This window comes from Lepus europaeus, chromosome 2 (genome assembly GCF_033115175.1).
Source record: "Lepus europaeus isolate LE1 chromosome 2, mLepTim1.pri, whole genome shotgun sequence".
Taxonomy (NCBI): Eukaryota; Metazoa; Chordata; class Mammalia; order Lagomorpha; family Leporidae; genus Lepus; species Lepus europaeus.
The window spans coordinates 139,173,576-139,199,730 of record NC_084828.1 but is presented as its reverse complement, the minus strand read 5'-3'; the positions used below and the strand labels follow the sequence as shown (position 1 = coordinate 139,199,730).

The following is a 26,155-nucleotide window of genomic DNA, read 5'->3' as shown; positions in this document are numbered from 1 at the left end:
CCGGGCCACAGCAGAGAGCTGGCCTGGAAGAGGAGCAACTGGGACAGAATCCGGCGCCCCGACTGGGGCTAGAACCCGGTGTGCTGGCGCTGCAGGCAGAGGATTAGCCTATTGAGCCACGGCACTGGCCGAACAGTGTGGTTTTATTTCTAGACTGTTCTGATCCATTCATCTATGTCTGCTTTCATACAAATACTACTCTGTGCTGATTACTATAGCTTTTCAGTAAATTTTATGGTCAAGTAGTATAAGTCCTCTATTTTTTATTCCCCCCCCCCTCAGATTTTAGCTATTCTGTGGCCTTTACATTTCCAAATAAAGTTTAAAATCAGTTGTAAATACTTACAAAAGCACTGCTTTGTTTTTTGAGAATGGTTGATTGAATCAATTTAGGAGAAATAGATTTTAATAATATTGAATCTTCCAAGCCATGAACATATTATATATCTCTTTTTGATAAGTTTTTAATTTCTCTCACAATATTTTATAGTCTCCAGTGTACATGTCTTGAATTTTTTTTAAAACAAGTTATTCGTATGTACTTTATTCTGTTTTGCTTGGTTTAATCTTTTATTTTCCATGGCAAATATATAGAAATCAAATAATTTGTGTATATTGGTTTTATATTATGTGATCCTACTAAATTCTTTTTCTAGTTATAATACCTTTTTTGATAGATTCATAAAGATTTTCTACATATAGTTTATACAGTTTATGAATAAAGACAATTTTTTTTTTAGTTGTTAAGCCCTTTTCTTTACTACAGTGAACAGACCATCAGTATGATGTTGAATAGATGTATTAAGATCTTTATTTTGTTTTGGATCTTGAGAAAGAATTCAGTCTTTACCATTAATGTGATGCTAGCAGTAAATTTTTCATCAATATATTTTAGATAATGATAAAATCCCTCTATTTCTAGTTTGTAGAGAGTTTCCATCAGTAGTTGTTTTTGAATTTTTGTTTAAAAATGCTTTTCTTGTGTTAACATTGCTTCATTTTACTCACTTATTGCATTACATTAATTGATGTTTGAATGTCAAACTGACCTTATATTCCTGAGATAAATCCCACTTACTTGTAGTAGTAATCCATTGAATGTGTTGCTTAATTCTGCTTGCCAGTAAATTAAATATTTTTATATGTTCATGATAGATCTTAGTTTATAGCTTTACTTTTCTTTTGATGTCTTTGGCTTAAAAATCAGAACAATGATGTCATAAAATGAGTTTTGAAATATCCTTGGCTTTTTGCTTTCTGAAAGGGTGTATTTACAATTGGCATTATTTTGGGGCCGGCACCGTGGCACACTAGGTTAATCCTCCACCTGTGGTGCCGGCATCCCATATGGACACCGGTTCTAGTCCCAGTTGCTCCTCTTCCAGTCCAGCTCTCTGCTGTGGCCCGGGAAGGCAGTGGAGGATGGCCCAAGTGCTTGGGCCCCTGCAGCCGCTTAGGAGACTGGGAGGAAGCACCTGGCTCCTGGCTTTGAATTGGCACAGCTCCGGCCATAGCGGCCACTTGGGGAGTGAACCAATGGAAGGAAGACCTTTCTCTCTCTCTCACTGTCTGTAACTCTGCCTGTTAAATAAATAAATAAAAAAATTTTAAAAAATCTAAAAAAAATTGGCATTATTTCTTTCTAAGTATTTGATAGAATTCATCAGTGAAGCCATCTGGGTCTTGTTTTTTCTTTAATATTTTAAGCCAATTTTTCTTGAAGTGGGGTTAATGTGATTTGCTACTTATTTTTTAATATTTTAAATCTTTCTTAGATTTAAAATAAAGCATTTTTATTTATTTGAAAGGGGTAGGGAAGAGAGAGAAAGAGAGAGAAAATCTTTCATTCACCAGTTCCTTCCCCAAATGCTCACAATGTCCAGGGCCGGGCCAGACCAAAGTCATTTGCCCAGAACTCAGTCTGGATCTCCAGTGTGGGTGGCAAGGACTCAAGTACTTGAACCATCACCTGCTGCCTCCTGAGGTATGCATTAACAGGAGTCTGGATTCAGGAGCAAAGCCAGTTCTCCAGTATGGGATGTAGGCATCCCAAGCAGCATCTTTACTGCTAGAGCAAACACCTGCCTTCATTTGCTGCTTATTTTTTTAATTCATTTTGATAATTTGTGATATTCTGGTTATTTGTCCATTTCATCTGTGTTGTCTAATTTGGCATGTAGTTGTTCATAATCCTTTATTTTTTTTCATTTTTGTAAGAACTCTAATGATGTCCTCTTTTTATTCTAGCTCTCTATCTCTTTCTCACTTGCTCTCTGTGGTCAGTCTAGTCAACTGTTTTGGTAAATAAAATTTTTGGAGATTTTTGGAGATTTTTGGAGATACATTGTCTATTGTTTTTATTACGGTATAGCAGCAGATTTGAATATTCACAATATAAGCAGTATAGGCCTCAAAGACAAAAATATTGATTGTCTGACTCTTTGTAGAAAAAGATTTGATAAGCCCTGGTCTAGATAAAGGCTTGTCAGTCTTATTGATCTTTTCTTACAGACAATGTTAATTTTGTTTGTGTTTTTAATTTTTAATTTTATTGTTTTGTCTAGTATGTTAATAATTTTTTTCCATTTCCTTTGAGTTTGATTTGTTCTTAGTTTCTAAAGTTAGAACTCTAGCTTGTTCTTGACTTTTAAATCTTGCTTTCTTTCTAATGTATGTGGGTTTTGTTTTTTTTTTTTTTTTTTTTTTTTTTTGACAGGCAGAGTTAGACAGTGAGAGAGAGACAGAAAGGTCTTCCTTCCATTGGTTCACTCCCCAAATGGTTGCTACAGCCGGCGCGCTGCGCTGATCCGAAGCCAGGAGCCAGGTGCTTCCTCCTGGTTTCCCATGTGGGTGCAGGGCCCAAGCACTTGGGCCATCCTCCACTGCCTTCCCAGGCCACAGCAGAGAGCTGGACTGGAAGAGGAGCAACCAGGACAGACTCCGGCTCCCCAACCGGGACTAGAACCCAGGGTGCTGGCGCTGCAGGCGGAGGATGAGTGCTGACCACGTATGTGTGTTTAGGATGGTCCCAGTTGGGGAGCCAGGCGGCCATTAGGGGAGTGAATCAATGGATGGAAGACCTTTCTCTCTGTCTGTCTCTCATTGTCTATAACTCTCTCTGTCTCTCTTTCTCACTGTCTAACTCTACCTATCAAAAAAAAGAAATTTTCTATTTTCCATGTGATTTCTTCTTTGACTCATGAGTGTTGTTTTTTTTTTAAGTGAATAGACTATTTTTATAGTGGTTTTAGCAAAATCTACAGCAAAATTGAGAAGAAAGTAGAATTCCCACAAACCTCCTCGCCTCACCACACACAAAACCTTTATCTACTGTCAGCAACCCTCACCAGTGTTACAATAGATGAACCAATGTTGCTTCATTCTGATTACCCAAAGTTTATAGTTTACATTAGAGCTCACTTTTGGTATTATGACTTTCTGTGGGTCTTGGCACATGTGTAAGTGGTGTGGAGTGGCTGAAGCCATGTTCTTTACTCTTTTGCAAGAAGAAATTTAAGGAGCAGATGTAGATAAAAGCAGAGAAGCAAGATTTATTTACGTGAAAAGTCAAAGTACATAGTCATTGATGCAGGCAAGCTCAGGAGAGAGCTGGGCTCAATAAGGTTTGGGGTTTTCCCTTTGTGTGATCCGAAGGCATAGTAAGTGGTGTCTGGGGCCAGGCTTAATTGAATATTTGAAATGGGTGGAGTTTGTGTCTGTGGCTTGAGTGCCACCCATTTCCTTGCCTTCTGAGAAATCTCAGAATTTGTCATGGCATCAGGTGTGTGATGGAATGGGCGTGTTGGCCATTATAATTTTATCATAATGACATTATAATGAGTTAAAGTGATCCCAGATACACAGCCTACAGACATATTGTATATTTCTAGCTGGCACTGGTTCCTAGTAGCACAACCACAGAAGTTGCAGTTTTCCCTACACAGAAGGTAGGGGTTAGTGGGATGTTGGGTAGTGCACAGAAAGAGTGTTTGGGCAGTGCAGGGGAAGGAGCCAGGGCAGTCCCTGGAAAGGGGGTGTTTGGTGGTGCTTGGAAAGGAAGTGGTTTGGGCAGTATGGTCAGAGCTGAAGGGTGGTGTTGGCAAACCTCAGCTCCTTGCTGGTGCAGTCTTCCTGCCTACATCACTAGACATGTGTCCATCATTATAGTATTATAGAGAGTAGTATCACTACCCTAAAAATTCCCTATATTACACCTTTTCATACCTCTCCCAAGCCCCTAGCAGTCATTATCGATCTTTTTACTATCTCTATAATTTCCAGAATGTCATGTAATTAAAATCAAACAGCATATAATCTTTTTGTATTGGCTTTTTTCACATTATAATCATTTTAAGTTTCCTTTTTGTGTTTTGTGACTTGACAGCTCATTTCTTTCCAGCACTGAATAATGTTACCTTGTCTGGATATACCACAATTTATCCGTTCACCTTTGAAGGTTATCTTATTTGGTTTTAAGTTTTGTCAATTATGAGTAAAGCTGCTATTTATATTATATTATTAATGTGTATGCATATTGATAAATATTCATGTACAGATTTTTGTGTGGATGTAAGTTTTCAACTCATTTATGTATGTACCAAGAAATGTGATTGCTGAATCCTATCATATGAGACTGTGTTTTTTGTTGTTGTTTTTTTTGTTTTTGACAGTGTTGGCTTTTTTTCTCCTTTATCTTCATTTTATTTGAAAGGCAGGGAGGTATGGGGTGGAGAGAGAGAAATTGAGGGAGAGACATCTTTTATCCTCTGGTCCACTCCCAAATCCCTACGACCTCTGAGGCTGAGCCAGGCCTAAGCCAGAGTCCCATAACTCAATCCAAGCTTCCCACGTGGGTGGCAGGGATCCAAGTACTTGGCCCATCACCTGCTGCCACCAAGGTTTGCCTTAGCAGGAGTCTGGATTGGGAGCAGAGGAGTGAGGAAAAAGTACTCCCTGCCGGCATCCCAAGCGACAGGCATCTTAACTGCTGTGCCAAACGCCTGCATGTTTAGTTTTAAGAAGCTGCCAACTATGTTTCCATAGTGATTAACATTTAGCAGTCCCACTAACTATGAATCAGAGTTCCTGTTGCCACACATCCTCACCGAGATTTGGTATTGCAGAATTTTTTATTTCAACCATTTTATAATTGTTAAGTAGTGGCATCTTGTTGTTTTAATTTGCAATTCCCAATGATATGTAATGATGTGTATCTTGCCATATGTCTATTTATTTTGTTAATACATTTGTAGTGAAGTGTTCAGACTTTCAGCCCATTTTAAAATTTAAAAATTTTCTTATTGTGCATTTTGAGTTTTTAAAAAAATACTTTATATAATACATATCTTTTTTTTTTTTTTTGACAGATAGAGATAGACAGAGAGAAAGGTCTTCCTTCCGTTGGTTTACCCCCCAAATGGCCACGATGGCCAGTGCTGCACCAATCCGAAACCAGGAGCCAGATGCTTCTTCCTGGTCTCCCACGCAGGTGCAGGCGCCCAAGCACTTGGGCCATCCTCCACTGCCTTCCCAGGTCACAGCAGAGAGCTGGACTGGAAGAGGAACAACTGGGACAGAACCAGTGTATATATTACATATGTCTTTATGAGATATGTCTTTTACAATTATAGGAGTCCTCCTGGGGCCAGTGGTGTGGCATAGCAGGTTGAACTGCTGCCTGTGATGCCAGCATCTGATATGAATGCTGGTTCGAGTCCTACCTGCTCCACTTCCAGTTCATCTCTCTGCTGATATGCCTGGGAAAGCAGTGGAAGGATGGCCCAAGTCCTTGGGCCCCTGCACCCATGTGGGAGACCTGTATGGAGTTCAAGACTCCTGGCTTTGGCCTGGCCCAGCCCTGGCTGTTAAGGCCATTTGGGGGAGGAAACCAGCAGACGGAAGCTCTCTCTCTTTCTCTCTTATATGTAGCTCTGCCTTTCAAATAATAAATAAAAATCTTTTAAAAGATTAAAAAAAAAAGTACTCCTTACTGTGGATTCACTTTCTGTGGTTTCAGTTACCCACAGTCAACCATGGTATAAAAATATTATATGGAAAATTCCAGAAATAATTCATACATTTAAAATAATTTGTATTAGAGTATATTGTTGTAATTTTATTATTATTAATCTCTCATTGGACCCAGTTTATACATTAAACTTTATAAGTGTGTATTTATAGGAAAAACAGAATGTACAGATTCTCCTCTACTTACAGCAGGATTGCATCCTGATAAGCCCATTGTACGCTGAAAACATGAAACTAAAAACGCATTTGATACACCTAATGTAGCCAGGCTTACCTGTGCTTGGAAAAATTAATAGTAGCATACAGATGGGTAAAAACAAGTAATACAAAACCCATTTTGTATATGATAATCAGGTGATCATGTGGCTCATTGAGAACTATCTTCCTGTCAGTGCCCAGCATAGCAAGATATTATTGTACCACATATCACTAGCCTGGAAAAGATCAAAATTCAAAATTTTTACTGAATTCATGTCACTTTCACACTATCATAAAGTAGAAAAATTATAAGTCATGCCATCCTAAGTCAGGGACCCTCTGGGTAGTGTTTAGTATTATCTGTAGTTTCAGGTGTTGGTAGAGGTGTGGAACTACTGTATTTTCTTCCAGTCTGTGGTTTGTCTTCCCATTCTCTTGACCCATGTGTTATTTTCCCCCTACTTATTAAATTTATATAAAGGCAACAGCCTTTCATATATAGCCTTTCATATACATGGTCTTAAGAACATTATGATACTTCCCACTCTACTCTCCCTTGTTCCCACCCTTCCTCTTCCTTTCCATGTGTTATTTTTAAATGTGTTGTTTTACTTTCACGTATTAGGATTTCTACTTTAATTCTGTTGTGGTTGGAGAATATATCTTTAAAGAACACCTTCATTGAGATATAATTCATATAGTATAAATCTCACCCTTTTAAAGTGTAGAATATTTGGAATGTTGTGCGTTGATCACTGTTGCCTTGTTCCAGAACATTGTCATCACTTCCGAAAGAACCTCATACTTGTTGGCAGTCGCTGTCCTGGCCTCTGGAAACCACTAAGTCTGCTTTCTGTCCTCATTGATGTACTGTTCTGGATATTTTCTGTAACTGGTATCTTCCAGTTGCTTATGATTATTTGTATACTTTCATCAGTGATATGTCTACTCAAATGCTTTTCCCCAATTTTTTAAAATTACTGAATCGTAAAGGTTCTTTATATATTCCAGATATTAGTAGTACCTCATCAGACATGATTCAGAAGTATTTTCTCCCATTCTGTAGATGCCTTTTCAATTTTTTTATGATTTATTTTCAAGAACAAAATTTTTTAATTTTGGTAGAGTCCCACTGGTTCCCCTCTCCCCCACCGTTTGTCATTAGCTTTTGATGCCGTCACCAAGAAACTATTATGTAATCTAGAGAACATACTGAGTATGATTTTATTCTTTTATAACATATTAAAACTAGTTTTATGGCCTAGCATAATGGTCTAACATGGAAAATGTTCTAAATACTCTTGAAATAATATGTATTCTGCTTTTTGAGGTAAGTTTTATATAAATCCCAGTTTGGTCATATTGTTTTATAGGGTTGTTTGAGTAGTCCATATCTGTACTGATTTTCTATATAGTGTGTCTTTTTCTGGGAGAAAAATATTAAAATCTCCAAGTACAATTGTGGAATTACCTTATTTCTACTTTCAATTTTCTCAGTTTTGTTTTGTGTGCTTTGAGCCTGTTTTGTTAATTTATCCATTCCAACTCTTTTGTGGTTGATAATTATATGGTATATCTTTCCAGCCTCTATTTTCAACTTATCTTTTTATTTGAAGTGTGTTTCTTTCAGATAGTGTTCTGTTGGATCTTGCTGTTATTGGGATATTTTTTGGTCCATTCTGACAGTTTTTGTCTTTTGATAGAAATGTTTAGTCTACTCACATGCAATATACTTTAAAAAATGCATTTATTAAAGAAAGAGAGCTCCCTTCCACTGATTCACTTTCTAAATGCCTGCAGTAGCTGGCACTGGACTGAGCTAAAGCCAGAGCTAGGACTCAATCCAGTTCTCCTGGGTTGGCAGGGACCCAATTACTTGAGTCATCACTGCTTTCTCCAATGGTCTGCATTAGCAGAAGTTGGACCAGAAGACAGAGCCAAATATCAAGCCCAAGCACTCCAAAATGGGATATGAGTGTTTTAATGCTGTCTGCAGTATAATTTTTGGTAATATAACTTTTAATATGATACATTTATATTTTTGATTTGGACATGTATTTCCTATATTTCTCATGTCTGTCTTTGTTACTCTGTTCCTCCTTTGTTCTTTGTGTTCAAAGAAAATTTAGTGTACTTTTTCATTTCTAGTGTTTTTATTTTCTTTAGCTATTTAAATTTTTTTTTCTTTTAGAGGTTATAGTATATGTCTTTGAATGTATTCAAATTATTTCAAGTTAATACAGACTTAAAAAATAGTAACTTTGCAGCTTCTCTTCCTGTTATAATTTTTATATATTACATATATACTTATACAGTGTGTTATAAATACAACATTGCAATGCTCTGAAAATCCTTACATTTCTTAGAAGATATAAGAAAATATATATAACCTTTTGTATTTATTTGTATAAATATGATTTCTGGTATTCATTTCTTCCTGTGGATCCCCATTATCATCTGGTACTATATCCTTTCAGCTTTAACATTTCTTGAAGGGCAGGTCTGCTGCCTAGAAATTCTATTAGTATTTGTTTATCTTGAAAGTCTGTATTTCATCTTTGCTTTTTGAGCATTGATGAGATACAGTTCACTTATGTAAAATATTTAAAATATAATTTGGTGGATTTTGGAATAAAGATACATGCAATCATTACCAGTCACGTTTAGAACATTTTTATCATCTCACAATGAACCTTCATACCTTTGCTGTACTTGTTCTAGTGTCTTAAGTAGAAGGCATGTCAGTGATATGAAATCTTTCTTTTTTAATATAGGCCTTTGTATACATTTCCTGCTTTAGCTGAACTTCATGTTTTTTGAAATATTTCTTCATTTTAATTTACCTTATTTTCTGATTTCCCTATTGATTTCTTCTTTAACCTATTAGTTATTTAACTGTTTGTTAAATTACTTAATTATTTGTGGGTTTCTCCTAACTTTTTGTTACTGATTTCTAATTTTATCCCACTGTGATTGGAGAACATACTTTGTATTATTTTTAGCTATTATACATACATTTTTCTTTTGGGTATTTCCATTATGAATATGTTGATTGCCTAATGGTTTCCCATATCTCTCTAAATCCTTATGAATTTTTCTTTTTTAAAAATACAACTTTAAAATTTTATTTTTAAATATATTTAGTTCACACATGGTAATTATACATATTTATACATTATGTTCATCTGTATTCTTTCTTCTCTTGGTTCTTCAGTTGTATAATCTGTTTTCATATATCTTCAGGTTTGCTAGTTCATGACTACCGTTGAGCCCAGTGTTGGTTTTCTAGAGCTGCCATAACAGGGTACCAAAAAGTGGCTTAAAGCACGGAAATTTATGTTTATCATAGTTCTGGAGCTGAGACATCAAACTGATTTGATAATATTGGTCCTTTAAGTGGGCTTAAAGATGGTCCTTAGAAGATGGCTTTTAGATGTCCTCTTCTTGTTCATGTGATATTCTCTCTATTTGTGTACTATCTCCAGATTTCTCTCTTTTATAAAGATGCCAGTAATTTTAGATTTCAACCCACTCCAATGTCCTCACTTTACCTTAATTCCTTCTTTAAAGACCCCATCTACAAATAAAGTCACATTTTGAAGTACTGATATTTAGGACTTCAGCAAATGAAATTTGGAGGGATACGATTCAACCCATAACAAGCCTCTCTAATGAATTTCTAACTTCATAAAAAGTGAAATTTTAATTCCATAATTTCCATTTCATTCTTTTTCATAATTTCTATTTGTGTTCTTTGATCTGACATTGTCAACAAACTCCCCTTTACCTCTGTAACTATGCCTTCTCTTCGTACTGGGAACATACCTATGATAATCTGATGTCTGGTTGCTCTTAGCTAGTTGCTGTTGCCTCCTTTTTTCTTGGGATATAAGCTGTATTTTCCTGTTACATGTGTCAAGTTTTTACTGGAAATTAGACATTTTAGATAATATATTGTAGCAACTCTGTGTGCTTGTCCTTACCCCCATCCTAGGGTCTTGTATTTGCTTGCTTATTTTTTTCTAAATGACTAATTGAATATTTTAAGGAAATCTATCCTCCCCATACACCATTAAGCCTCTTATGTTGCTGTTTTTAAAAAATGCATTTATTTATTTATTTAAAAAGCAGAGCATCAGAGCAAGAGCGAGAGAGAGAGAGCTTCCATCCATTGGTTCACTCCCCCAAATGGCTGCAAAGGCCAGGGCTGGGTGAGGCCAAAGTCATGAGCCAAGAACTCCATCCATGTTTCCCAACGTGGGTGGCAGGGCCCAAATACTTTGGCTGTCACTGTCATTTGCTGCCTTTCCAAGTATGTTAGCAAGAAGCTGGATCAGAAGCAAAGTAACTGAGACTCAAATGGGCACTCCAGTATAGGATACCTGCATCGCAAGTGGCAGTTTAACATACTGTGCCGTGACACTCGCCCTTCTCATGTTGCTCTTCAGGGAGGAGGCACAACTAATCCTTTTCTTGCACATCTAGTATTTGAAACTGGACCATTTAGGATATAGTACAGCAACTCTGGATACTATTTTTTTCCTAAGGATCTTATTGTTATTTGCCCAACCTAAAGAATATGTCTCTTTGTGGTTTAAAGTCATTGATGTCTGTGTTTAGGCTGTTTTTATTCTTATTTTTCAGCTTTCGAAATGAATAGGTCATCCAGTCAATGATTTGGGCAAAGGTTGTGCCAGTACTCTTGGAGCCTATAAAGTTTCTAATGTCTGCTCATCAATCTATAAGCTATTGGATTAGTTGGGGTATGCGGTCAAGTTATGGATATTTTTCAACTCTTTTCTTGTTTTTTGCCTTTTCACCAACTCTGTATTTTCCACAGCTGTATAATTTTTCAGTAAGAGATTCATGGAGACCTTATATGAATCCATATATGACCTCTTATTTCTAAAATCTCCCTTTTAAATTTCTGGTTGGTCTACTACTTGCCCCCACTTTGATAACCCCTGTCTTGCAATGCTGCAGGTTTTCCCTGTCCAAGTCCACTGCTTTAAGCCAACCAAGCTATGGGTTGCCTCTCAGTGAGTTGATTTTTGCCCCCTTGGATCACAACCCGCCAAAACTATAGATTTCTTTGACTGAAGCAGGAGTAGGGTAATGGAGGCATCTCTAGGCAAGACTGCAGATTCCAGCCATTCCTGCCTGAAGCTCTGGCAGTTTTGCAAAACATTTATAATTCTCAAGGGATAATTTCCAGAGGCCTGACATTGTGTGTGTAGGGGATAATTTTGCCCAGCATTATGCATGTTTTTTGTTTTTCTGGAAGGGAAATCAAAGAATTCTTCATACTGCCATTACTTTTTCATGGTGCTTTTAGTACCAAAAATGATAATTTTTTTAGAAAGTAATGCAGCTTAATTATTTGTCAAATTTTATCTAAATGCTTTCCACACAGTGGAAACTTCACTTTCAGGAGTTGGCCAACTTCTTTATTCTCCTATTATTGGGAGTTTTTCTGCTATGCATTTTGTTATTAATCTTTAGTATACCGTAATACATGATAAAATAGGTTAATACAAAAGTCTGTTTTAGAAACAGTAAGATAAACTTAATTAATTGAGATACATTGATGGATACAGAAAGGTAAGTTGGCAGGGCAGGAATCTGATGCAGTGGTTAAGCCAGTGTTGGGGATCCCTGCTTCCCATATCCATGTACCAGGGTTTGAGTTCCACCTTGGCTTCTAATTCCAGCTTTCTGCTAAATCACACTCAGAAAGCCAGCAGGTGATGGTTCTGTTACTTGGGTCCCTGCCACTGATGTGGAAGACTCAGACTGAGGTCCAGACTCCTGACTTTGGCCTGGCCCAGCTGTAACTGTTACAGGCATTTGGGAAGTGAATTAGCTGATGGAAGATCTCTCTGCCTTTCAGATACATAAAATGCTTTATAAAAAAGGATAAAATGCCTAATTACACTTTTTTTTAGCCTTTTGGCAGTTATGGTGTAGGCAAATATCTCTTTAGAAATCCTTACTTAGAGATAATTGTACTTGTTAATTGAATAGCTAGATCATAACTGGATTTCATAAGCATTTTCTTAAAACACATTATTCAGGATAACATTTTTTTTCCAGAGATGGGGAGACAGGTAGAGTTCTTATCTGCTGGTCCATTCCCAAATGTCCACAATGACCAGGACTGGACCACCAGGCCAAAGTCTAGAGCTAAGAACATGTTCCATGTTTCCTTGTGGGTGGCAGGGATCCAACTATTTGAGCCACCAGTTTGCTGCCTCCCAGGGTGTTCGCTAGCAAGAAGCTGGAATTGGAAGTGAAGCTGGGATACAACCTAGGATTCCAATACAGATTGTGGACATCCTAACCAGTAGCTTAAGCATAAGGTCAAATGCCTCTCCCCAGGATCACCTTTTGATCTAAGTAAGGCATTAAATTTATAAGCTGAATAAGGAATATATCAATAATTGCTCATATAAAGGCTTAGAATTTCTATATAGAAAAATTCCATTACAAAGTACAAAGATAAGCAACAACTTAGGACAAAGTGTTTGAATCACCCTTGAGTAGACAGAGAGCTAATTTGTTTAATGTGTAAATGGGTTTTACAAATTGATTAAAACCAGTTACACAGTGATCAGAAGACCAGTTCAAAAAACAAGAATAGGCAGTCTACAGAAATGTATATATTGGATATTGTTAAGAATAAATGCTCAGACTTTTAAAGACATTCAGGTGAAATTGACTGCAAAACTGCTTTTCCATTAGGTAGATAAAGATTTCCAGACATTTATAGTACCCAGTATTAGTGAAGATGTGAGGGGAGATGAACTCTTCCTTTTGTTATTCCTTTGGAACATCTGTCAGAATTTAAAATACATTTAGCATTTTGCTCAACAATTTGAAATATGTGAAGAATATATACCCTAAGGAATATTCATTCATTGCTACTTTTTATAGCTGAAATATTTTTTGAAAGAACCATAATTTTCATTAATGGAGATCCAATGAACCTCCATCAAATGAAAGACCACCCAGTTTGTAGGAAAGAATGAGGTGAATTTATATGTAATGATGTAGAAAGTGTTTCAAAATACACTATATTTTTTTAAAAAAGCAAGCTGTTCCTTTGTATATTGTATCTGGTTATGCTCTGTGTGAATAGAAAATATCAGCAAGGCTAAGCACAATTTTTTTTTAAAGATTTATTTATTTATTTGAAAGAGTTACACAGAGAGAGGAGAGGCAGAGAGAGAGAGAGGTCTTCCATTTGATGGTTCACTCCCCAGATGGCCGCAGTGGCCAGAGCTGCGCCGATCTGAAGCCAGGAGCCAGGAGCCTGGAGCCTCCTCCGGGTCTCCCACGCAGGTGTAGCGTGCTTTCCCAGGCCACAGCATAGAGCTGGATTGGAAGAAGAACAGCCAGCACATTCCATATGGGTTGCCGGCATTTCAGGCCAGGATGTTAACCTGCTGCGCCACAGCACCGGCCCCGATGCACAATTATTTGTAAAATGATTATCCTTGAGGTATAGAGTTGGTGGAAGGGAGAGTGTTAGGGTGTCATGTTTCTAAATTGTTTACTTCTTAATAGCAAGTTTGTATTAAATTTATATTTCAAAGAAAAGTATACATTATATAGTATCTACTAAATTTATAAATTTAGAATTACATGTACATATTTACAAGTGAAGAATTATAGTGAAATTTTTCTAGTTTGTTTCCTGGTTAGGTACTGAAACATGAAGACTGATTAATTTACAAAGTAAAAGAACTACTTTCTCTTAGTTGGAGATTATGCATAAACAAATGATTTTACTCTTAAGATTTGAAATATCTTTCAAAATCACAACCTGGCTGAATAATTCATTTATTTTATATCTAGTGTATTAAAAATTTTATCACTAGGGAAAGAAATTTAATAAACAATCTGTATAATATAAAAATATATTAGTTATTAACATTTCATGTAAAATTGTGTTGGGTTCTAGAATAGAAATTTTTTTTTTAACTTTTATTTAATGAATATAAATTTCCAAAGTACAGCTTATGGATTACAATGGCTTCCCCCCCACCCCATAACTTCCCTCCCACCCGCAACCCTCCCCTTTCCCACTCCCTCTCCCTTTCCATTCACATCAAGATTCATTTTCAATTCTCTTTATATACAGAAGATCAGTTTAGTATATATTAAGTAAGGATTTCAACAGTTTGCCCTCACATAGCAACACCAAGTGAAAAATACTGTTGTAGTACTAGTTATAGCATTAAATCATAATGTACAGCACATTAAGGACAGAGATCCTACATGATATTTTTTTATGAATTAATTTTCTGTGCAATTTCCAATTTAACACCAAGTTTTTTTTTCATTTTCAATTATCTTTATATACAGAAGATCGATTCAGTATATACTAAGTAAAGATTTCATCAGTTTGCACCCACACAGAAACACAAGGTGTAAAAATACTGTTTCAATACTAGTTATAGCATTACTTCACATTGGACAACACATTAAGGACAGATCCCACATGAGACGTAAGTACACAGTGACTCCTGTTGTTGATTTTAACAATTTGACGCTCTTGTTTATGGCGTCAGTAATCTCCCTAGGCTCTAGTCATGAGTTGCCGAGGCTATGGAAGCCTTTAGGGTTCGCCGACTTCGATATTATTCCGACAGGGTCATAGTCAAAGTGGAAGTTCTCTCCTCCCTTCAGAGAAAGGTACCTCCTTCTTTGATGGCCCCGTTCTTTCCACTGGGATCTCATTCGCAGAGATCTTTCATTTAGGTCTTCTTTCTTTCTTTTTTTTTTTTTGCCAGAGTGTCTTGGCTTTCCATGCCTACAATACTCTCATGGGGCTCTTGAGCCAGATCTGAATGCCTTAAGGGCTGATTCTGAGGCCAGAGTGTTATTATTTAGGACATCTGCCATTCTATGAGTCTGCTGTGTCTCCCACTTCCCATGTTGGATCGTTCTCTCCCTTTTTGGTTCTATCAGTTAGTATTAGCAGACACTAGTCTTGTTTGTGCGATCCCTTTGACTTTTAGACCTATCAGTGTGATCAATTGTGAACTGAAAATGATCAGTTGGACTAGTGAGATGGCATTGGTACGTGCCACCTTGATGGGATTGTATTGGAATCCCCTGGCACATTTCTAACTCCACCATTTGGGGCAAGTCCGATTGAGCATGTCCCAAATTGTACATCTCCTCCCTCTTTTTCCCACTCTTATATTTAACAGGGATCATTTTTCAATTAAAATTTAAACACCTAAGAGTAATTGTGTGTTAATTACAGAGTTCAACCACTAGAGCTAGAACAAAAAAAAAATACTAAAATGGATAAAGATTTACATTGTACATCAACAGTCAGGACAAGAGCTGATCAAGTTACTGTTTCTCATAGTGCCCATTTCACTTCAACAGGTTTCCCCTTTGGTGCTCAGTTGTCGCCGATCAGGGAAAACAAATGATATTTGTCTCTTTGGGACTGGCTTAATTCACTCAGCATGATGTTTTTCAGATTACTCCATCTTGTTGCAAATGACCAGATTTCATTGTTTTTGACTGCTATATAGTATTCTGTAGAGTACATGTCCCATAATTTCTTTATCCAGTCTACTGTTGATGGGCATTTGGGTTGGTTCCAGGTCTTAGCTATTGTGAATTGAGCTGCAATAAACATTAAGGTGCAGATGGCTTTTTTGTTTGCCAGTTTAATTTCCTTTGGGTAAATTCCAAGGAGTAAGATGGCTGGGTTGTATGGTAGGGTTATATTCAGGTTTCTGAGGAATCTCCAGACTGACTTCCATAGTGGTTTAACCAGTTTGCATTCCCACCAACAGTGGGTTAGTGTCCCCTTTTCCCCACATCCTCTCCAGCATCTATTGTTGGTAGATTTCTGTATGTGAGCCATTCTAACCAGGGTGAGGTGAAACCTCATTGTGGTTTTGATTTCCATTTCCCTGATTGCTAGTGATCTTGAACATTTTTTCATGTGTCTGTTGGCCATTTGGATTTCCTCTTTGGAAAAATGTCTGTTGAGGTCCTTGGCCCATCTCTTAAGTGGGTTGTTTTGATGTTGTGGAGTTTCTTGATTTCTTTGTAGATTCTGGTTATCAACCCTTTATCTGTTGCATAGTTTGCAAATATTTTTTCCCATTCTGTCGGTTGCCTATTCACTTTCCTGACTGTTAGAATAGAAATTTTTTTTTAAGATTAATTTATTTATTTGAAAGGCAGAGTTTCACAGAGAGATTCTGTTTTCTCATTCATTCCCCAAATGGCTGGAACAGCCAGGGTTCAGCCAGGCTGAAGGCAGGAGCATGGAACTCCATCCAGGTTTCCCATGTGGGTAACAGAAGACAAAGCACTTGGACCATCTTCTGCTGCTTTCCCAGGCATGTTAGCAGGGAGTTGGATTGGCAGTGGAGCAGCTGGGACTTGAACTGGTGCTTATCAGGGAGGCCAGAGTTAAAGTTGGTGGCTTAATCTTCTGTGCCACAACACTGTAGTAGTATGAAAAGAGACAGTAAAACAGTTTATTAAAATTAGTAGATGGTGTTGTAGTGTAGTGAGTAAAGCTGCTGCTTGTGACGCTGGCAACTCATATGGGCGCTGGTTAGTGTTCCTGCTGCTCCACTTCACATCTAGCTTCCTGCTAATGGTCTGGGAAAGGTAGCAGAGGATTGCCCAAGTGCTTGGGCCCCTGCTACTGTATTGGGAGACCTGGAAGAAGCTCCTGGCTCCTAGCTTTGGCCTGGCCATTGCAGCCATCTGGTGAGTGAACCAGCTAATGAAAGAGCCTTTCTCTCTCTCTCGTTTCTCCCTCTTTCTCTGTAACCCTTTCAAATAAATAAATCATTAAAAAAGTAGTAGATAGAAAGTTTTTCAATATTTGTATCTCAAAATATTTAATTTTCATGTTTATAGATTTATAAGTATTATAGTTTTTATTTTCTTTAATTTTATAATACCTTAATTATTTATGAAAATTATGTTAATTCTAATCATAAGTAACTAAAAAGTTTATTTTACATTATGAAATCAAATTTTGTCACAGGTTTCGTCTTGATATATATCGATGTTTGGCCAGTCCAGCTCTAATAATGTTAACAGAGGAGGATCCAATTCTGAGAGCATTTGAACTTAGTGCTGATTTGAAAGAACTAAGCCTTGTGGAGGTGGAATTCAGGTGGGAATGAATGGAAATTATACATTATATAACATCTTTTCTTTCAAGATCTTCTACCTGAGTATCTTTGTAGGCCAGTTATACTTTGTACTTATTTATACTTGATCCAAGGTTATCCATGTTGTTGCTACTTAGTTGGGATTTTCCTTCTCTACCCCCAAGGGAAGACATCCTGGTCACTCCTTCCCTGTCTGCCCTCTGCCACTGTTTAACTACCCTTATTCTCCCGCTCCATTTTCAACCTGGCTAGGGACATTCTAGGGCAATAGGAGTTGTCACCTAAAATAAGAGCAAACAATGTAATGGCTCTCTGTCACACCTCCCCTCATTCTCAGATTCTATAATCATCACCCTTGAGACTTGATCCTTCAGATCTTCCAAAAGCACCTCGAATGCTTTCTTTATGTCATGGACATTTGACATAGACCTAGTCCCTGTTTGCTGAAATTTACTGGCAGAAGAAACTTACAAGTAGACATAAAATATCACTGATTAAGTGGGATAAAAATCCAGCCTGCGTTTTCTTCTGAAATGAAGATCAAGTATAATTCTGGCACTTTGTATACCAAAGAATCACTCTTAATATTTTCCTTTAAAGGGAAAGTTGGAAAATAAAAAGAGACTTTGGCGAAGCAACCTATCATTGAAACTGTAAAAAAAAAAAAAAAAAAAAAAATCCTTAGAGAACTATATTTAGTGGAATTGAGGGAAAGTTTTGAAAATGTTCCCTTGTAGCAGACTATCCCTGGTAGAATGATCAACATTTATTACCAGGTCCTGCTGCAGAGTTTCTGTAGGGATCTGCACCTAGCCCTACCTACCTTTTCTTTCGTGTCCAGCTGCTTTGAGACCCATGTCTTGCGTGGCACCTGTCCAATGACTTCACAAGATTGTCAAAGTTCAAATCTCCATTGGAAACCTCCTCAGAAAGTTGCAATTGTCTTTAGCCTTAAAGCAGTAGTATACAAAGCATTCTTGTTAGATCTGAGTTCTTGTTAGTTCTAAGTTCCAGAAACTTTCAAAAAAATTATTTATAAGTTTTCAAATTTTGAATTATTGTATCTTAATTTGGATACCTTAAATTTTATTTAAATTTAATATGACATAAAGTATGTACTTTGATCAATATGTAAGATGTGGTTAAAGTGTAACTTGTTGCTAATTTTATCTTTATTGGCTGGCCAGGCTTGTTAATACATTATTCTGTTCAAATATGAAGAACTTCCTATTGTAATATTATAATTTTGTAAGTTCTGAGATACCACATAAAATAGAATTCATTCAACTCCTTCCAAAAAAGAATTTGAAGCAATTGCTATATTTTTATCATAAAGTAGTATGAAAAAGTTAAATTTGGGTGTGATCATAGACCCCTGAAAGATAGATATAAAAGCTAGATATTTTACTAATATGAGAATGTAATTAGAAACAGCATTAAAACTGAAAGGAAGATCAAAGTTACAACTAGACCTAGGATTCCTGGCTTCCAGTCTGTATTTCCTTCTAAACTGTGCAACTACTTACTCATCTTCCAGTAATCCATTAGAGAGTAAGCATGTTAGGTTAGTAAGATGTATTAATTTTACCTTTGAGTCTAGTGGTCTGTCAAATGTTTATGTAAAGATATCTTCATAATAATATACATATTTGAAGTTCCTATCTGCAATTAGAGCCCTAAACAAAGAAGCAGGTGATACTTCATTTGTTAAAGAAATTCAGCTACTTTTTATCTGGTATTTTTGGTTATGTGGTAAATGCGTAGAATGAATGTGAAAAATGTTAGTCTCTAAAGAAAAGAAGTTTTTTTTACTTACAATTTGTACAGCCACTTCCAGAAAACCCCATTGTATAGAAAGACTAACCAATGAAAAGTCTTCCTGTTTCCTTTTCTTTTCCCATTGGAGGAAAAAAAAAATTGAATGAAAAAAATTATTTTCTGAAGTCTGACCCTAAGTTCATGATTCCCAGTTATTTATTTCTGACTTCATTCTTGTTATTAAACTCAGACTATCAATTAGTTTAATTGATATTTTTAAAAAGGATTATGTGCTAAAACTTCATTTGTCATAAATTAAATTAGGCCTGCCTTTAAATAAAGCTGTTCAAACCTAAGAACCAAGCAGTGGTGATTTTAAAATGGGAATTCTTTACTGGGTATCTTTTAGTGTCTTTCTTCCTAGCTTGAATTTCATTCAATAAGCACTTTAAATTTGAATCACAATACTATTTTAATATCAGAGTTAGCATAAACCTATGGTAGACTGTTACCAAAAAAACCCGTAGTTTAAAAAGTATATTTATTGGATAGTGATTTTTTTTTAATTCAGATAAGTAAATAATATTTATTGGATAGTGATTTTTTTTTAATTCAGATAAGTAAATAAAGTGTTAGATGTGTTTACAGAGAATAAGAGCAAATGAATTAACTGAAGAACTGGTTGGAAGTATTAGAAGAATTTTTAGCAGTATCAGTATATATGATAAAATATTGTATTCATTTAAGGATATCAGTCTGAACTCAGAGAATCTAATAGTGTCATAGTTTTCCCCAAAGCTATGGAGAATTTATACACCAGAACATTCCTTTGTCAATGGAAAATGACTTCAGATTTTGTGTAGCACCATAATTAATGCGTAGTAAAAGTTTTCTATTAACTATAACTTAATTAGAAGATGGGAATGATCATTTTAATAATAGATTGCTGCATTTTGTAGGAATGATTATGAGGAACTAGCCCGGCAATGTAAAATGTTTGCTAAAGATTTGCTTGCACAAGCTCGGAATTCACGGGAATTGGAAGTTATCCTAAACCACACATCTAGTGATGAGCCTCTTGACAAACGGGGATTACTAGAAGAAAGAATGAATTTAAGTCGTCTAAAACTTGCTATCAAATATAACCAAAAAGAGGTATGAGGCTTTCTGTGACATAATTAAATTATTTTTTTCTATTATAGTCTAGCAACTCAGAGCAAAGGCTTTGGAGCAACATACTGGGTTGAAATCCTAGTTCTGACTCAAAAATTGTGTGTCTTTGGGAAAATTGTTGACTCTCCATGAGCTTTGGTTTTAAGAATTAAGTAGTACTATATACTTAAAGAGTTTAGCGCAATGAGTCCTAAAATTGAACCAGTATTCAATAAATAGTAGTTATTTTTAATAAAATTAATTATGGTAATGAGAATGTTGATTTAGTGTTTTTGCTAAATAGTAGCTACACATGTGAGATCCTGTGTGGGGAGTACTTTATAATGAAGTTCCCATGTTTTGTTTAGTCTGTCATAGATTTATTTTATTGATATGCTTATAAATAACCCTTTCTATAGTAATACTGATTTCTATTTTAAAGTATCAGGGATTATATTTCTTGATTCTTTTTATTTATAATGTATTGTGAAGTCAAAATTTAGAGAGGTGCATGCCATAACTAAATTGACTCTGACTCTTATGGGCTCATTTCTTCCTACCAAAGGAAATGCCCTCTTGTACTCCCTGAGCGCGTGCACACACACAGACACACACACACATGATTCAGGAACTTTAAGGAAGGTATGCATTTTAAATTTCACTTTTTGAGATAATTCACTAAACAATAGCATTTTTTAAAAAATTTTATTTATTTGAAAGAGTTACACAGAGAGAGAAGGAGAGGCAGAGAGAGAGAGAGAGGTCTTCCATCCATCAGCTGGTTCATCCCCCATTGGCCGCAACAGCCAGAGTTACACCAAAGCCAGGAGCCAGGAGCTTCCTCTGGGTCTTCCCAAGTGGTCTTCCACTGCTTTCCCAGCCCATAGCAGAGAGCTGGATCAGAAATGGAACAGCCAGGACTTGAACTGGCATCCATATGGGATGCTGGCACTGCAGGTGGTGGCTTTACCTGCTATGCCACAGTGTGACCCCTAAACAATAGCATTTTTATGTGGATGATGATATCTAGCTGATAAAATGGGATGTTGATAAATGATACCTTTAGGATATTGCTACTGTGACTCATTTTCATCATTAATGTTATCAATAGATGTTGGACTAAAACTTGCTTCTCATATTTAGGTTATTATAAAAATGGAGTATGAAATAGATAATGGTAGAAGGCAAGATGCAGGACCTTTGATGCTAAGAATGGAATTTTTTATTATCTTGGTTGAAATGTTGAGCTTCTCAGTACCTTTGTGACTGAGGAAATTTATGTAGAAATTTAAAAAATATTTAAGATTACTTAGATATTATATTGCTTATTCAGATCTTTGACTTCAAATCCTATACTTTTTCTCCTACTTGGTAGAAATTTCTTAAGGTGGAACATTTATAGGAAAAAACTTAAGGGTAAGAATTTGGATCAATGAAGATTGACAATTATAAATGAACAATATACCTTTATAGTTTAAAAAGGAAGTATGCTGCTAACATGTTTGGGTAGAGACAGAAAATATAAGAAACCTGATGTAATTGCCCCTCTTATATATTGTGACTAGATCTCACTGACTAGATATTAGGTTAATATATTTACTTCTGTGTTCAACAACCTAAAATAGACATACTAGAATAGTATACTAGAAAACTGCAGAATAAAGGGAGAAAAAGATACAAAATCAACCAGTATGATCAGAAAAAGAATCTTGAAGGTAGGAAAAAAATTATATTGGTCCTGGAAGGAAAATCTCAGTGGCAGTTTCTTATTAATATACATATCCCTGAAGAACTCACAGAGGATAATGAAATGATGCATTTTAAAGAAAATGAACAAAGAAAGGATGATACTTCATAATTTTAAGGATTATATAGAATTTTAAAAAACATTTATTTATTTATTTATTTGAAAGGCAGAGTTACACAGAGGGAGGGAAGGAGAGGGAGAGATATCTTCCATCCACTGATTTTCTCTCCAAATACCTGCAAATCTCCAAATACTTGCTGGACCAGGCCGAAGCCAGGATCCCAGAGCTGCTTCTGCATCTCCCATGTGGGTATAGGGGCCCAACCACCTGGTCCATTTTCCGCTGCTTTCCCAGGCACATTAACAGGGATCTGGATTGGAAGTAGAGCATCTGAGACTTGAACCAGCGCCTGTGTGGGATGCTGGCAGTGGCTTTACCCTCTATGCCGCCACACTGGCCCCATAAATTGATTTTTAAAACTAAAGTTCTAAATATAATCAAAGGTTAAGATAGTATTTTCCCAAATAATTGAAACCTTTATAGATTACCATTGCTCAATAGGTAACTACCCTGAAACTAGTGGTAAAAATACTATTTCATAATTGTTTTAGAAGAACTTCATATTCATTTTATTATGCTCTTAGATTCTGTAGGTCAAGAATTAAGGGAAGGTATGGCAACAGTGGTTTGTCTTTCCTGCCCTGTGTCTGTGAGGGCTGGCTGGAATGCCTTCATGTGTCTTCTCTGTGTAGCTGGGATTTCCACACAGTGCAGGCATTTCAGAGTAGTAGTATGTTTCATATGGTGGTTCGTGACGCCTAGACAAAGTGTTACAGTACGTAAGCTGGAGACCTTTGAGACCTTCCTGTTCGAATCTTCTGGTTAAGGCAGTCAAACCTCTTAAACTGATGGGTAAAGGGTCATTGCCTCTGTACCCTCCAACTCTTTGATGACTGGACTATCAGAGGATTTGTGTCCATGTTTCAAACTTAGGACACTTCTAACTGAAATTTTTTTCTTCCAAATACATATGCAACAATTCTGTTAGTGAAATCAACGTTATATAGAGGGAAGATAAGGACAGTAATTCATTCTGAGATTTCTGTGATAGTTTGGGGAAGGACAAAACTATTAAATTTGAAATGCTGGGGCTGGCGCTGTGGTGTAGCAGGTAAAGCCACCGCTTGCCATGCCAGCATTCCATATGGGTGCCAGTTTGAGTCTCAGCTGCTCCACTTCCGATCCAGGTCTCTGCTGTGGCCTGGGAAAGTAGTGGAAGATGGCTCAAATCATTGGGCCCCTACACCCGCTTGGGAGACCTATAAGAAGCTCCTGGCTCCTGGCTCGGATTGGCCCAGCTCCAGCTATTGCAGCCACGTTGGGGGTGAACCAGCAGATGGAAGACCTCTCTCTCTCTCTCTCTCTCTTTCTCTTTTTCTTTCTCTTTCTCTCTCCCTCTGCCTCTCTCTTTCAAATAAATGAATAAAATAAATATTAAAAAAATTTTGAAATTAAACTGGGTAGTTGTTGGGAAGAAAAGCTATTTCTGGCTATTTCCCAGACATTTCACCTTGAGGAGTAAATTAAGATGCCCCACGAACACTAGACTCTGACCAGAAGAATAATGAATGAAGATTAATTGAGAAAAATATAGTATATTAGAAAATTTCTTGATAAGCACAATGAGGAATAAAATTCTGTCCAATTATTCTTATTGCTACAGTATTACAATAATGCATAATATTGTATAATCTAAAATTATATTCTACCTCATGATACATCTTCCTCAGATTGAACAAGTATTATTTTAGATTGCCTAATAATATTATAAGTCTATTTTTGCATAATTTCATACATGATCACATTATTATATTCAGAATTATCAGACCCTTAAGTTAAACTTTACAACATGAATGTCAAAGAAATATTGTCTATGAACATTTTAAACTAAAACTTTGGAAACTTTGGTACTTGATCTGGAATTTTTTCCTGTTAACTTATGAATATTTTTTGTTTTTTGCTCAAATGAAATTTAGTTGTAAGCATGTTTAATAATATCATTAATACATTTTAGGAAATTATCCATGTTTGCCTGAAGCATGAACATACCTAATTTTCAGATTTTGGTTGTTTTGCTATCTTGATTTCTTGTCACTAAAATCAGCAGTTTCTTTAGACCAAAGATATCCAAACATTAGTGGTATCTCTTTCTGTGGATTATGCATGTTAACTTTGAAATTTCATAAATATTATTTTAAGAGTCTTTTTAAATTAAATGTGAAAAAATAACTCAGTAGGCTAATAATAATCCTGAGTACTTATATGGTCCGTGCTAGGAACCAGGCACTGTTTGAAGAGCTTTACGTTAATCTTCACATCAACTCTATGGTTAGGTAGTGTTATCCCCATTTTTCAGCTGGGGAACTTGAGACTTCAAGAGGTTCAAAAGTTCTAAGTGGCAGGGCCCAAGTTTCAATCCAGGTGATCTGGCTCCAGTCTGTGCTCTTAACCTGTATATTTACTATCTGTAAAGAAAACAAGAGAGGGAAAAAAAGCAACTATGTTCAATGTATAGAAATGGTTTTTAAATTATGAAAACATTGACTATGGATTAATCAGTTAGTATTTAAATACTTTATTTTACTTTTTTTTCCATGTGTGTGTATGTCCTTTTCAGTTTGTCTCCCAATCTAACTGCCAGCAGTTCCTGAACACTGTTTGGTTTGGACAGATGTCAGGTTACCGACGTAAGCCCACCTGTAAGAAGATAATGACTGTTTTAACAGTTGGCATCTTTTGGCCAGTTTTGTCACTTTGTTATTTGATAGCTCCCAAATCTCAATTTGGCAGAATCATTCACACACCGTTTATGAAATTTATTATTCATGGAGCATCATATTTCACATTCCTGCTGTTACTAAATCTGTACTCTCTTGTCTACAATGAGGATAAGAAAAACACGATGGGGCCTGCCCTTGAAAGAATAGACTATCTTCTTATACTGTGGATTATTGGTAAGTATCAAGTTAGTTCCAAAGGTTTTGCCTTTATGTAGCCCATTAATTGTTCCTTGCTTGATAGTGTTATGAACATTGGGTTCAATTTGAAATTTAACATAGTTCACACAAGAATGTAAGCATTTCCATCATTGTTGAAGATTTAACTGGCTTCTGTAAAGATAAATGTTCCTGAACATGATAAGGGAGCATTTCTCTTACTCAATATTCCTTCAATACATGGAAGTTAAAATATTTTGTTCTCAGATCCTGAAGGTATTCGTTCATTCATGATTGTTAGAAAAAACAACTTTTACTGTGGAGTAGATTTTTTTATTTCTTTTTTTTTTTTAAAGATTTATTTATTTGAAAGAGTTACAGAGAGAGGTAGAGACAGAGAAAGAGGTCTTCCATCTGCTGGTTCACTCTCTGGATGGCCGCAATGGCTGGAGCTGTGCCGATCTGAAGCCAGGAGCTTCATCCAGGTCTCCCATGTGGGTGCAGGGGCCCAAGGATTTGGGCCACCTTTTGCTATCCCAGACCATAACAGAGAGCTAGATCAGAAGAGGAGTAGCCAGGACTAAAACTGGTGCCCATATGGGGTGCTGGTGCTTCAGGCCAGGACTATAACACGCTGTGCCACAGCACCGGCACCAAGGTTTTTTTTATTTCTATAACAATTTGAGCTTTTCTTAGGTATTTTGCAGTTTAATACATGTTATACTCCTCTGCATTCTAAAAGTTAATAATCCTGTTTCATTTTATCTTTAGTTTTCCTTTTAAGAAATTATGGGGGCCTATAACTAGTACTCAAACAGTATGTTTCACTTTGTGTTTCTGTGTGGGTGCAAACTGTTGAAATCTTTACTTAATATATACTAAATTGATCTTCTGTATATAAAGAGAATTGAAAATGAATCTTGATGTGAATGGAAGGGGAGAGGGAGCAGAAAAGGGGAGGGTTGCGGGTGGGAGGGAAGTTATTGGGGGGGGGGGAGCCATTGTAATCCATAAGCTGTACTTTGGAAATTTATATTCATTAAATAAAAGTTAAAAAAAAAATAAGAACTTACAGGGGCCAGTGTTGTGGTGAAGTAGGGTAAGCCCC

The 26,155-nt window shown here is 36.4% G+C and overlaps 1 protein-coding gene across 7 annotated transcripts in view; it reads left to right on the top strand.

Annotated features, from left to right (window-relative positions):
• TRPC1 (transient receptor potential cation channel subfamily C member 1) overlaps window positions 1-26,155 on the top strand; it is a 92,386-nt gene that overhangs the window by 29,089 nt on the left and 37,142 nt on the right. For 4 of the 7 annotated variants that reach the window (XM_062213647.1, XM_062213654.1, XM_062213679.1 and 1 more), the window contains 3 exons: window positions 17,264-17,395; window positions 20,111-20,306; window positions 24,729-25,065. The exons of 1 other annotated variant lie outside the window; for it this stretch is intronic. In XM_062213647.1, the coding sequence (XP_062069631.1) occupies window positions 17,264-17,395; window positions 20,111-20,306; window positions 24,729-25,065 (665 nt within the window). Of the gene's footprint in view, window positions 1-14,627; window positions 14,736-17,263; window positions 17,396-20,110; window positions 20,307-24,728; window positions 25,066-26,155 lie in introns of those variants that run through there. 2 more of the 7 variants (XM_062213663.1, XM_062213640.1) reach the window with 2 other exon arrangements.